General features: G+C 45.0%; 1 protein-coding gene across 1 annotated transcript in view; it reads right to left on the bottom strand.

The window, feature by feature from the left end:
- MYO15B (myosin XVB) overlaps nt 1-12,697 on the bottom strand; it is a 94,780-nt gene that overhangs the window by 45,948 nt on the left and 36,135 nt on the right. Inside the window, exons 21-26 of the mRNA XM_063121505.1 lie at nt 9,888-9,945; nt 6,406-6,536; nt 5,697-5,792; nt 3,561-3,796; nt 3,291-3,469; nt 588-660 (exon numbers count right to left, since the gene is read on the bottom strand). Coding sequence (XP_062977575.1) covers nt 588-660; nt 3,291-3,469; nt 3,561-3,796; nt 5,697-5,792; nt 6,406-6,536; nt 9,888-9,945 — 773 coding nt within the window. The remainder of the gene's footprint in view (nt 1-587; nt 661-3,290; nt 3,470-3,560; nt 3,797-5,696; nt 5,793-6,405; nt 6,537-9,887; nt 9,946-12,697) is intronic.

Raw genomic sequence — 12,697 nt, 5'->3', positions numbered from 1 at the left:
TTCTCCAGCTTCTGCAGCGTGTAATGGCTCTTAGGCCAACAGCCATTACAGGGGTGAAGGGGGTGGTTAATACTGGGGTGGGTGGGATACCTGCTCAGCTTGCAGTCCATGCCTAGGCTCTGCTCTGTGGGCAACACACCATCGATTCAGGTACCTTCGCAACGGGGTTATTTATTGCTACAATACATGAGAACACACTAACTTCTGAGGAGCTGCGTGGCACACTGTTTCAGCTCCAAGGCCTACACTAAAGGAGAAATGGTGAGAGAAACTTCTGCCCGAAACCCTGGAGAGCCATTGCTTCCAGTCAGTGTCAACAATACTGGGGGTAGATGGCCAGTGGCCTGACTCAGTATAAGGCACCTTCCTGTGTCTCTACCTGCATCTTTATTTACTCGAAGAGCCTTTCCCCTTTCTTGGGTAGCTGCTCTTGGCTACAGCCTAACACTGGGCTGCCCAGCATACTTGGACCTTGGATGGGGCGTAGGTTTTGTCTAATAGTAGCCAGTGCCTTTCTAAGCTCAAAGAGCAATAGCTCTGATATCTGAGACAAGATTGAAAAGAAATACGTTTGCCTTTGGACGTACCTTGAACTCAGAATCCAGCCTGCATATTGCTCGCCTGTTGTCCAGGACTCCACTTCAGCTGAAAGCCTCTCATCTAAAACAGAGAAAGAGAAAGATGGAATTGGAAAGCCTTGACAAGTGCAACCTTTGGGAGAAGGCCACAGGGAGCAATGCTCCGATTCAGGGTTCCAGCCAGCCAGCCAAGCTTTCTTCCAGGAGACTCCGTTCCATTCCCCACCCCAATCAGTCAGCATTCCATACCCAGCAGGCATGCTCAGTCCTCAATGGGATGTTGCTGGAGGTTTTCTGGCTTTTTTCCCCTACAGATTTTTTGCACTTCTGCAAACCTTGGGGCTCCCTTGAGGGTGCTGATACCATTCTCTTGTGTGGATGGGGCCATTTTGCTTACATAAGGACCCACACTCGGAGAAAGAGTTCACTATTAGTTCTTATATCTGAAATTCAGCATCATCCTGCAAAGACAGGGATGATCCTCGACAGATAGCCCAATTATACACATGTTTATTCAGAAGTCAGTCCCACTAAGATCAGTGGAGTTGACTGCCAGCTAAGTGTGCAAAAACATTGCATCACAGAAGCAGAAGACATCAGGAATCCTCTTGGCCAGGGGTGGGCCATTTGTGGCCCTTCAGATGTGCTGGCCTACAACTCCCATGATTCCTTACCACTGGCTATGCTGGCTAGGGCTGATGGGAGTTGTAGGCCAAAACATTTGGAGGGCCACAAATTGCCCACTTCTACGCCAAAGGAACTGCTGCAACAAGCCAGACAAATTCAGACATAACAACAAATTCTGGTTTTGTTATAAGAATGCATCATGATGCATCTCAGAGCCATGTGTTTTTCACTCCACTGCATTTGTGGGGAGGAGATTGGGAGCAGCTGTTGAATCCCCCTGCCTAAAGGCAAGACCAACGTCCGCTGCAGCCATTCCCACAGATCAACCTAAGCACTTTGCACCATTGTGCATTTCAGAAAGTTGATGACTTCTACATCTTTTTTTACAAAAGGAGTTCCAAGTGATTTATGCTAGAGAGCAAAGCCATATATTGCAAGGAAAGCTCCATCCTTTTCCCCAGCCTCTAGTGTTACATTGCCTGGGGGAAGAATTTCTTCCTCTCCATAGGCCCTTGCTTCTGGCTGAGATAGTGGAAGGTGCGGCAAAGGTGAACTGTCCAGATGGACCAAAAGGGAGTGTGTGTGGAGGGGGTGAAGGGGGTCCTCCTGCTGAGCTTATGATCCTAGAAGCCAACAACACTATCCCTGTTGGAAAGGCCCAAGCACTGAAGGAACTTACAAAGGCTGGGATCGTAGAGCATCTAACCCTGGAATGATTCCAGGTAAGGCAGGAACCCAGAATGGATAGTTTCCTGGTTGCAGTCCAGCCCCCTCAGCTTGGCTCAGACTCAAGAGAGGGCATAGTGGGAAAGTATTTGTAAAAATGCGTGTGAGTTTATTGTTTCAAATAGGAGGAATCCAGACCAGCCACTCTTGTCACATTTCATTTCATTTGGTATTCTTGCATAAATTTTAGATTTTTTTTTTTAAATCCATTTTCTCCTTAAAATGCTAATTTTGCACAATTTATCGATCAAAACAAGTTTGCTGTTGAATTTCCTTTTCTTAAAATAAAGAAAAAAGTTCTGAGAATGAAAGGGAAGGGCTGAGAATGTAAGAAGAGCCATTTGGATCAGACCAAGGGCTGACCAGCTGCCTGTTGGAAACTCACAAGTGGGACATGGGTGCAACAACAGCCTCCCACCCATGTTCCCCAGCAGCATCGTTGATCAGGGAAAGGGACAGGATGAGATTTCTGTCCAGACAATCACATTTAGTTTCCTTAATGAGATAGAGAAGAGGGTGACAGATAAATGAATGAAAAATCTCCAGTCTGGGTGTACCTAAAGAGCAGCGCTGTCTCTGGTTCCATGTGGGTATTAGCAAGGCCTTCCTGATTTCTCTCAACCCAGCAAAGCAAGAGATTTGCCAAACTATCTGTTTAATTACTGGGTATATAGCTGGGCTCCTAGATATCCCTTGATTGAGTAAACTTCCCCTGATTAAAAAATGTAAGAGCTTCATAATGTATATGCCGGTGCCTACAAACACGTGGACCAGCTCAGTGTCCACGCTGTTGTAATATCAATGGCAAGATTACTCTTTTTAAAAGACAACAAAAACAGTCCTGTTGTGGCGCCTAATGAACACATTTTATTATGAGATAAACTTCCATGGTCTAGAGCCCACTTCAGGAGATGCACGGAGCCTGGTCCTCAGAGATGAATGAAGAGGGACAGTGGGGAGGATGGTAAAAGCTGGAGTTAAGTGGCAATGGCAGGCAAAAAGTTCATTCTGTGACAATTCAATTAGTGCTTAAATGGATGCAAAATTATGCTTAACAGTGCTGAGTAAATTAACTCTTGTAAAGGGACAGGAAACCATTGTTTTTATTCAGATCCAAATGAAGAGAATTGAACATTTTGTAAGAGTGTTTTTGTTGCTCTATCATTCCTCCTATTTTGATGCAAATGAAAGCACACCAGAATAGATTAGTCTGTGATGCAACTCCCCTCACCTCCAACAACCGGGCCATTGCACTCCACAGGCAATTCTAGAGCCCACACCCTGGTTTTTAAAAGCGCTGCTGCTCTCACAGTCCTGCTGCATAAGCTAAATGGGAAGACTGCACAAACCAACCATTACCTTTATAGGTGTAGACATCCAGCACCATCTTGCCTTTCCTCTGGTTGGTGGTCCACTCCAGCTGGGTGGGAGGAAAGCTCCGGGACGCCTCTGGGCCACTTTCCGTCTGCGTCATTGACGTCAGGAGTTTACGCTGGCACACAGCATTGTACCCCTGCAGACCGTGGTCGGACACAAACCTGTAAATCAACAACGATGGATCCTTCAGTCAGCTTCTCCATGGTCTCAATGGTTGGATGTCACAAAGAAAAGGGAAATCCTTCCACTTACTTCAGCAGGGGCTTCCCCAAGGCTGGAGAAGGGGTGAAGGTGCCCAGCAGGGCAGCCATCAACACCCAGCCTCGTTGGCACTGCTCCAGATCTGGGTTCTTCCACACCTGGCTGGCCACCTGGCTCAGCAGCTCATCGCGCAGGGAGAGGATGCCCAGCCCATGCCGTGCTATGTAGTTCCCCACCAGCTCTTCTTGCCAGCCCTGCAGCTCCTTGTCATGGATGAACCGCAGGATCTACAAGGAGACCGGTGAACAGACAAGAAAAACCAGGCAGTGCCGGGTTTAGGTGGAGGTGGAATTTAAATGAAAAATCAAATGGACGTCATCTCCTCCCAACCCAGCACCACTCTCCGGTGCTTGGATTGGAGCCCATTCCTTTTAAATGGAGGCAGGGAAATGTGCGCCCGATGCAGACTGCTTCAGTTGGTTTCCGAGGACAAAATTATGTGCTACATTGGAGCTCCGTATTTGGAGCTGCCGACATACAGTATGTATCTTCTTATTTTTTGGCGTAAAAGGCCATTTTCCTTCTTATGATGCAAGAAAATCTGATTAAAAACTTTAAAAGTTTAAAAATTGTTCCAAAGAACAATTCGTGAAAAGGAAATCCTTGTTCAAGAATCATTAAATGGTAGCCTGTGGAGGGGTGTAGTACAAACTGATAATCCAAGTCATAAATTTATACATATCACTGTAGCCCTAACTTTCCTCCTGCAGTCTCTCTCTAATCACCCTAATCACTTCACACCTAGAAAATGATTGACTTCCTCCATGGCCTCTGTTCTCAGGCCTTACGAATAAGAATTGTAACTGCAGCTGGGCAGATAAGGAATACCAAAGGGTCTGAGCCAGCCCCTTCTTCCATAACAAAGTAATTCCAGTATTTCCAAGTACTGATTGGATTGTCTAGTTCCATGCTCAATCCTTACTGTGGCTCACCGTGCCTGCCTTCTTTTGCCCCCTGAAAGGCACTGTGGTGTTTCCCTCCAGAACCAGCCAGAGGTTCTGAAGAGAAGTCATACTTTTCCAGCCACTCTTCACCAGCGCAAAGGCTGTGTGAGCGCCTATAAACAATTCTAAACACACAGTGGCGCTCTGGCCTGAGCCATTGTATGTGAACAGATACCAATTCGCACTTAGGCGTCTGTAATCACCTGACAAGAAGATTCAAAGCGGAAGAGTACTGTGAAAACAGGAGAGGGAGGAATGTGTGTGTGGAGGTCATTCTTCTGCTCCGGGTTCGGCGGTCCACCTCACCCTTATTTCTACGCTCCTTTCTTCAATGAATATGCGCACATCCAGCAGTGAGGAAAAAGGAGGACCGGTGACATGCAGATACAACCTTTTGCTGGGGTGGGTGTCTAGCAACCCAATCCTCCATTTGACCTCCAAAAGGTGCAGCCGAATGAAGGGAGAGTGGGGTCCAGGCTCTCCTACCCAGCTAGGGCAGAACCACAGTCCCTCCTTCCCCACCGTTCTTAGTTGTTGAGCAACTGCCTGTTCAGAATTCCACAATAGTCCCCACAGAATCTGCTGTTTGAAGAAGACTGGGGCCTTAGCTAGACCTAAGTTTTATCCCAGGATCATCCCAGGATCATCCCTGCCTGCTCCCGGGATCCCCTGTGTGTCATTTACATGAACAGGGATGACCCCAGGACGATCCCAGGATAAACCTTAGGTCTAGCTAAGGCCTGGTTTAGAAAACTGAAATATCTAGGATTTGCCTTGGCAGTTCACAGTCCCCATCTGAAGAGGGACGTAGTCCTCAAAAGTCAGTTCAAAGCATCTGAACCATCCTTCCCCCAGGCATCCTTCCCTGTCCCCCCCCCCTCTCTCTCTCTCTCACACACACACACACAATCATTTTAAGAGATCTGAATGTGATTCAATAGAGGCATCTCTTCCCATGGTGCACACATGTTTCTTTGTCTCACTCGGGCCTCTGGTCAAACAGCTTTGGCAGTTACAAGAACAAGTTACTACCAAAACTTGTTTGCCAGAATCAGAATCAGAATGACTGTACATATAATCTCATTTTGAAAGCACCATCAACTTCTCAGAAACACTCCGGCACATTCTCACTTGTCTCCAGCGACGCATGCTGTACTATTTGATTGGACCTTTCTTTTCTTACCAGTTTGTTTAGCTGCAGAGCACTTAGCTTCTGCTCGGCATCCAGCCGGGTCAAAGGCTGTTGCAGAGGCTGCCCCAGGACAGGGAAACCCATTTCCTACAAGGGACGAAGGACAAAAATGCTGAGTTCACCAGTGGCACTACTAGTAGTATTTAGGCCATGAAAGTGTGTTGAGGAGGTGTGCATCCTTCTTGGAGCTCAGGCTGCTGTTATCAGGTAGAACAGCCTTAGTTTTCCCCACTCACCTGCCCCATGTGATGGACAAACAAGGCAAGGGGCAGAAGCACATGAGGATGGGGATTGAGAGGAGGAAAGAGCTGGAGCCCTCTTTCCAAAAAAACACACAGCCCATCACACCGATGGACTTTCAGATACTGCCATAGGCGTGCACAGCTCATTTCATTAGGGTGTGCATCTTAAAGGAAGTGGATATTTCCCCCAGGTGATGCTAATGGCTGCCACTATTAGCGTGTTTATGCACTTTCTGGAGATTCCAGAAAGTGCTTTCCTGTCCTCCGTAAAAGCCCCAATTTGAGCATTGGGGGTGCAGGAAAACAGAGGCAGCCCCAGGAAGCTAGGGTGTGCCTGGGAACACCTTGCACACCCCGTGTGCATGCCTATGGCTACTGGGCAATAAACATGGAAAAGCAGTGAGGAGACAAAGAGGGCTTTTCTAGGGAACTCTATCTTTCAGACAACAAAGTCTTACCTGGAAGTGAGGCCGCATAAAGGTAGAGAAGGGGAAATTGTTGATGTCAGGGGGCAGAGAGGGATTAACCTGTGCATTGACTTCAGGAGGGGAAACCTCGGTGACCCGATTAGTCTGGGCATGGTGAGGACCTGCAAGAGAGGAAAAAAAATATTTTTAACAGAGTGGTGAGGCACTGCCCATCCTTCCACAGGGGGTAAATGTGTGGTAGTTATCCAGTGAAGTGGTGGATTATTTTCAAGCTGCCATACTACTATCTGCACGCCTGGGCACAATTAAACCTCTGACAGATACTGTCCTCATTAGGATGCTATGGGAAAGCCACAGTAGCCTCAGATTATGAAAGAGATCAGTGTCCTTCTCAAATAAAGCCCACTACAGTGGGCAAGGTTTGCATGCACAGACTTAGAAAGCAGTGGATCAATGGCTCACAACTTTACGAATAATATGAGAGTTCTTAGCATAGCCTAAGCACATGTGCATGTGCATTACCAAGTCAGATTAGGTATTTGCCATTTTGAAGCATAATAAACAAAAGGTTTAGACACATCATCTGGTTCAGTCAGAGTTCTTTACTCTGTTCCTGTTCATTGTTCTTCTTCAGTGTAGGTTTTTGCTTAACAGTGGGAAATCTTATGCCGTGCACCAGTGAGCAGCCTAGCTGCCATGCTCTGCACTAACTGAAGCTTCCTTCTTCAAGGGTCACTCCACACAGAACACATTGCAGTAGTCACCTACCCTTGTATCTCCTTATTGTTAACAATGGCTAAAATCTAATACTGAAAAGTTCCTAGCCAATAAGGCCTCAGTACCCCATTCCTCATAACTTTGTGAACCGCCCAGAAAGCTCCGGCTATTGGGTGGTATAGAAATGTAATAAATAAACTTTATCTTTGCTTTTTAGGAGGAGATAATCCTACCCACAGCTATCCTTTTTTGTCAAACCAGGCTTTTGAGTGCTCTCCAACATGAGTCATATAGTGACTGGACATACAGTGATGCCTTTTCATTCAAAGATGGGCAGCAGGTGGTCCGGAAGAGCAGAAACTTCTCTGTTGTGGTTTCTCTTCTCTAGAAAATGTCTGCTTAATGGACACATGGCCACTCCAGCCATTCAGCAGGGTGAAGTGACCTGGTTCAGTCAGCAGGAGAATTTGAACCCTTTTCAAGTGGTAAAACATCTTGTACTGGCACTGGATGGAGGCTTGCCATGAAATAATAAGCAGGACATGAATGCAAAAACACCCTCCGGCTCATGTTCCTCAGCAAATGGCATTCAGAGGCATACTGCTCCTGATATTGTAGCCATTGTGAACTTTATCCCCCATAGATTTATCACCCACATTTATTAGTGGTTATCACACATGAGTATGTAACCTGCAAGTTCCCAAGCAGAAATCATAAGGTGTGAACAGTAGAATAAAGGACTGATTAGGTGCAAGAGAAGAGCAAACACATCGTGGATAGAAAGGAGTTTTACAGTGCAGTGCAGTTTCTATGCAGGAACAATTCCCTCCCCCCTTTTATGGATTCAGTCCTTCCCTCTCTGGCAGAATTCTAGTTTCTCTACTTTGTCTGGGCTTTGGTTTCCCGCACCCTCCTCAAAACCCTTACAACCTCCTTTACATTGCTATTATTCCTGAAATCATTTAATCCAGAGTAATGAAGTAGTTCTTCAGCACTTCATCCTCTGAAATCTTTTCTTCTTTGCCTCCTTCTTGCCTTTTCTTCCTTTCTCTCTCGCTTCCTTTCCCTTTCTTTTCTTTTTTAAATAAACAATATGTTTTGAATTTTCATGATTGCAGAGAAACATATGAAGATAAGCAGACAGCGACTCGGTTTGCATGCTCACTCCAGTCCACTGTGGCTTATGGGTTGCAGCACCCATGGATGCCAAGTTCTTGATCCAACCCCCGCTGCTGCAGTTTCTGGTTAACAAGCCACCCAGAACCCATGGCCTGTTTTAGGTTTGTGGCTGGCTTTTCAAGCATCCCAACAACCCACCCCTGCGGGGTTTACATGTAACAAGAATCTACGGCGTGCCCCTGCCACATCTCAAATATTCAAAATGGTGGCCACCAATGTAACAATGACCTCCACAGGAAAAATCAGCCATGTTGGCTTCTAAGTTACGTGCAAAATGGGCCAGCATCTGTTAAAAGACTAGGAACTAATGACCACCTTAAGGAGGGCTCCAAGCGGTCAAGGGATGGGGTTTCTATAACTATGCCTTATCTATTTGCTGCAACCTGTTATCTTTAAGCCCTGTGGCTTTGCCTCTGCACATCCCTCCTCTTCTTCTTTTCCCTCTGCCAGCCCAGTCAAATTCTGCCAAAACCCAAACATGAGAATCAGAAAACATAAAGCAGTTCAAACAGTCAGATGGAAATATACAGTGCAGTGCATTTGTTGTAAATGTGAAATTTGATTTCTTCTTTCCACAGAACACGGATTGAAAGCAAAGAAAATGGTGAACCCACCTCCTATCTCTTCACCTGAACATCCCACCCTGCCGGCCCCTATACTATACACACACCTGGTTGCTTTTCTACAAATACTTGTAAAGAAGAGCTAGTGCCTACTGATCCTCTCACAATGACAAAAGTGTTCATGGTGCTTTACAGAATTCCTCAGGCAAAAACCCAGGCAAGTATCCATCTTCCACGGAGCTTACAATGTAAATCAGACAATAAGAAAAATGGCAGACAGAGAGATGAGGGTAGCAAGGGGATGGATGTGGCAGGTCAAACGAAGTTGCACTTCCTAAAAACTTGGCTATGGATGGGAATGAGGATTAAGAGCTGAAGCCAAAAAGCACAAAGAAGCAGTTTGTACAAAACTTCTCTAAACTGGTAAAAGGAAGGATGTGGAAGTGGAAACAGAAAGGATGAAGTAACACACTCAAGGGCTCTTGCTAAGTCCCAGCCCAAGCTTTCAGTTATCAAAGTAATGACCAGTCCACTAGAGTTTAGAGTCTGGGCCTAAAGACTAGGCCAGATTGCTATATATGAGATGAAGGTCATGCATAAATGCATTGGCTTGTACATTTAATGGCCCCGTTCAGACAACACGCTAAACCATGCTGCTTAACCACAAAATAGTTAACAGAACGCATTAAGGCATTCCATTAACCATTTTGTGGTTCAGCAGCATGGTTTAGTGTGTTGTCTGAACGGGGCCAGTAAAGAACAAAGCCAGCTGTACAGCACCAACAAACTAACACATAAGTACATGGAGAAGAAATTATTATTTCCAAATCTCAAGAATTAGGTGAATTTGCTACATTTGCTACATCGATTTTTGAATGAAAAACGTAGATTGTTTCAAGGATATGGGCTTAAGCAAAACGTGGGCTTTATTTATTTATTTATTTATTTATTGCATTTATATACCGCTCCCATAGCCAGGGCTCTCTGGGCGGTTTACAGAAATTCTAAAATTAAGGTAAACACAAGTATACAAAATTTAAATCTCAGGCTCACCTTCAGCCAGGTGGAGAAGGGCTGCAAGCTCAGCAGGAATTTCCAGCCGTCGAACATCCTACAGAGAACAGAAGGATCAATCAGGTAAAAAAGGTAAGGGTGGTTTATTTATTTTATTTAATTATTTAATGGTTGTTTGATGTTTTTTTAAAAAAACAAACGATATTAGAACATTAGAACACTTTTATAACACACATAAATATAAACAGCTCCATAAACTAGGTAACATGATAATAATCATGATAATTTATTTCTATAGTGCTGCCATGTGCACAGAATATTATGCAACAACATAAGAAAAAGAGAAAAACACAGCACTCATCCAGAGGTGCTTGCAATGGTAAGGAAGAGGCAATAGAAGCCAGGAACATCATAAAGTATGAGACAAAGATAACAAGGAATTAATGTGAGCAAAAGCTTTTATAGAAGCTCTGATTTTGGTTGGGGATTAGGAAGGCTAAAGCATTCCTCACCCAATAGCCAATGGTGGACCCTTTCCTGCACCTTTCCTAAAGCTTTTAAAACTTGATGTTGTGCAGACTTTATACTGTTAGTTTTACCCTACCCTGTGCCTGCTTACCCTACCCTGTACCTGTTTGCATTCTCTTCCCCTCCTTATTGTTTTACTAGGATTTTATTAGATTGTAAGCCTATGCGTCAGGGCCTTGCTATTTACTGTTTTACTCTGTACAGCACCATGTACATTGATGGTGCTATATAAATAAATAAATAAATAATAATAATAATAATAATTTAATTTAATTTTGTAGAAGTCTGACTAAATCACTGGCCATTACAACATTGATTGACAATGAATTCTACATGTTATTTCCAATGTAATACCAAGATTTTAATCATGTTGTTTTAATTAATTGTTGAGCAGGCCTCCTGAAAAACAAATGAACAGGTGACACACCAGGTATAACTACCTGCGTTTCAATCTAGCCCAGGGCAAGGCCCAGGACATTTTACTGCCTGAAGCAAGATGATACCGCCTCCCATTTCATGTACAAAAGCCAACAGGACTAGCAGTTGACTGATGTTCAAAACGCCAGTGTCTTCCACTGCGTCTGGGAGGCCGCAGGCTAGCTTAGGGAGTGCAGGGTGTTGTGTGCATGCCCATTCCCTCTGGGATTCACACGTGCTGGCAAACTGACACGAAACATCCAATCAGTGAAACTTCTTTTATTCAGGGAAATCTCACGGTGAAAAGTTTAATGGTTACACCCTTCCAAAATACTAAAAGCTCATTGACGGTTGGAAAGCTTTAGGCTCCATTCCTGATACGATGCTTCAGGCAATCACACTGAAGAATTCTTGAAAGGCTTAACAAACCATCCCAAGGGAGCTTGTCCAAATGCCGCATACGTTGGTAACACAGGGAACATGGCCAAAGCCTAAACACAATCACAGGGAAGGTAAAATCTCAGGCACAAGGAGTCCTGTGCTTCTGTTTAGCTCTGGCAACTCCCAGCCACCTGAGTCCTATCAGAGGAAATGTCCAAACAGTCAAACCCAGCCTGCTGCAGACTGAGCTGACCACAAACACCCAATCTACAGCAAATGCAAGTTCAAGTGTATGAAAAGCCTCGCAGTACTTTTCATGGCACAGTCCTTAGAAATCCAAAGTCCAAATAGAAGAGAGTCCATGTGCAGGGTGCGTTCAAAGACAAAGTCCCAAGCGGAGATGGATCTAAACAGGAAGGGATTTCAGGCCTTGCGTCTAAAGATGATCCTAGCAAAAGGCTCCACGCGTTTTGCTCCGGCTTATAAAGGGAGGTGTGAGCCTCTTTCAAACCACTTGACAGACAGGGGCTCTGGCCTGTAAATCATGCTCATGTCCAAACAGGGCAGCATTGCTTAGTCCACCAAGATGACGCTACAATCTGAATGACTCCTTCAACAAGTGGGCCCCCACCTTTGTAAAACACTTTATCAGTTCCCAGAGAACGAGAAGCTTCAAGGCTGAGACAGTGAGTGAGTTACTCCTGTGGCAACTTCTGACAGAGAACACCTTGCACAGATTCTGACATTCCGAAACTATTTCTAATAAATCTACCTACAATCAACAAGACCTCCGGCTTTGTTGAAGACTTATACCTGACACAGGGTAGGCCAACTGGCACACATGGCACTGGCCTTCAATATCTTGCTGCCGTTCCCTGCCCCCTAGCATCTGCCATTTGTGGCAGTCACGTAACTTTGCCCAATATCAGGGCCGGCCCTGATCCAGCCACAAAACAGTTCAAGTCCAACTATCCTCTCAGAATCTGTATAACATGGATGGTACTGTGAGCTGTCTACGCACCTGGTTGGTTTGTTGAAGGGGGGGGGGAAATCATTATGGTTAAACCTCTGAGTACAGTACTGGACTTGCTCCTCTATCAGCCCTAGCCCATATTCCTGTGACTAGTAGATCTGCCTTGAAGTGACTCTTGCAGTTCCATAACACTGCAGTACCAAAGGGCTTAGAAAACTGTGCAAAGGTTAGAGCAGGGTTCAACGACTGATAGGACAAGGCAGCAAAGAACTGTACCCAATTATAGCGTTACTGCATACTGATAGTATCATAAAGTTGCAAAACATATTCCATCCTGGGTTATGGCATTACAAATGTTAATGCTGTGAAACAAAATGGCACAGGCATGGTAGTCGGCGTGGTGTAGAACGTTACAATTTCATGTCACAGCTAATATTCAATAGGTGTTTGTGGCATTATATGGCAATCACAGCCATAAACAACCCAGGAAGAGAACCCATGGTTTGTGAATTTTGGGTTCTTCATGGTTAACGACCCATACTTAAACCAC

Source organism: Elgaria multicarinata, chromosome 3 (assembly GCF_023053635.1).
Source record: "Elgaria multicarinata webbii isolate HBS135686 ecotype San Diego chromosome 3, rElgMul1.1.pri, whole genome shotgun sequence".
Lineage (NCBI taxonomy): Eukaryota > Metazoa > Chordata > Lepidosauria > Squamata > Anguidae > Elgaria > Elgaria multicarinata.
Note: the sequence above shows the minus strand (reverse complement) of the source record. Positions and strands in the feature narration are given on the sequence as shown.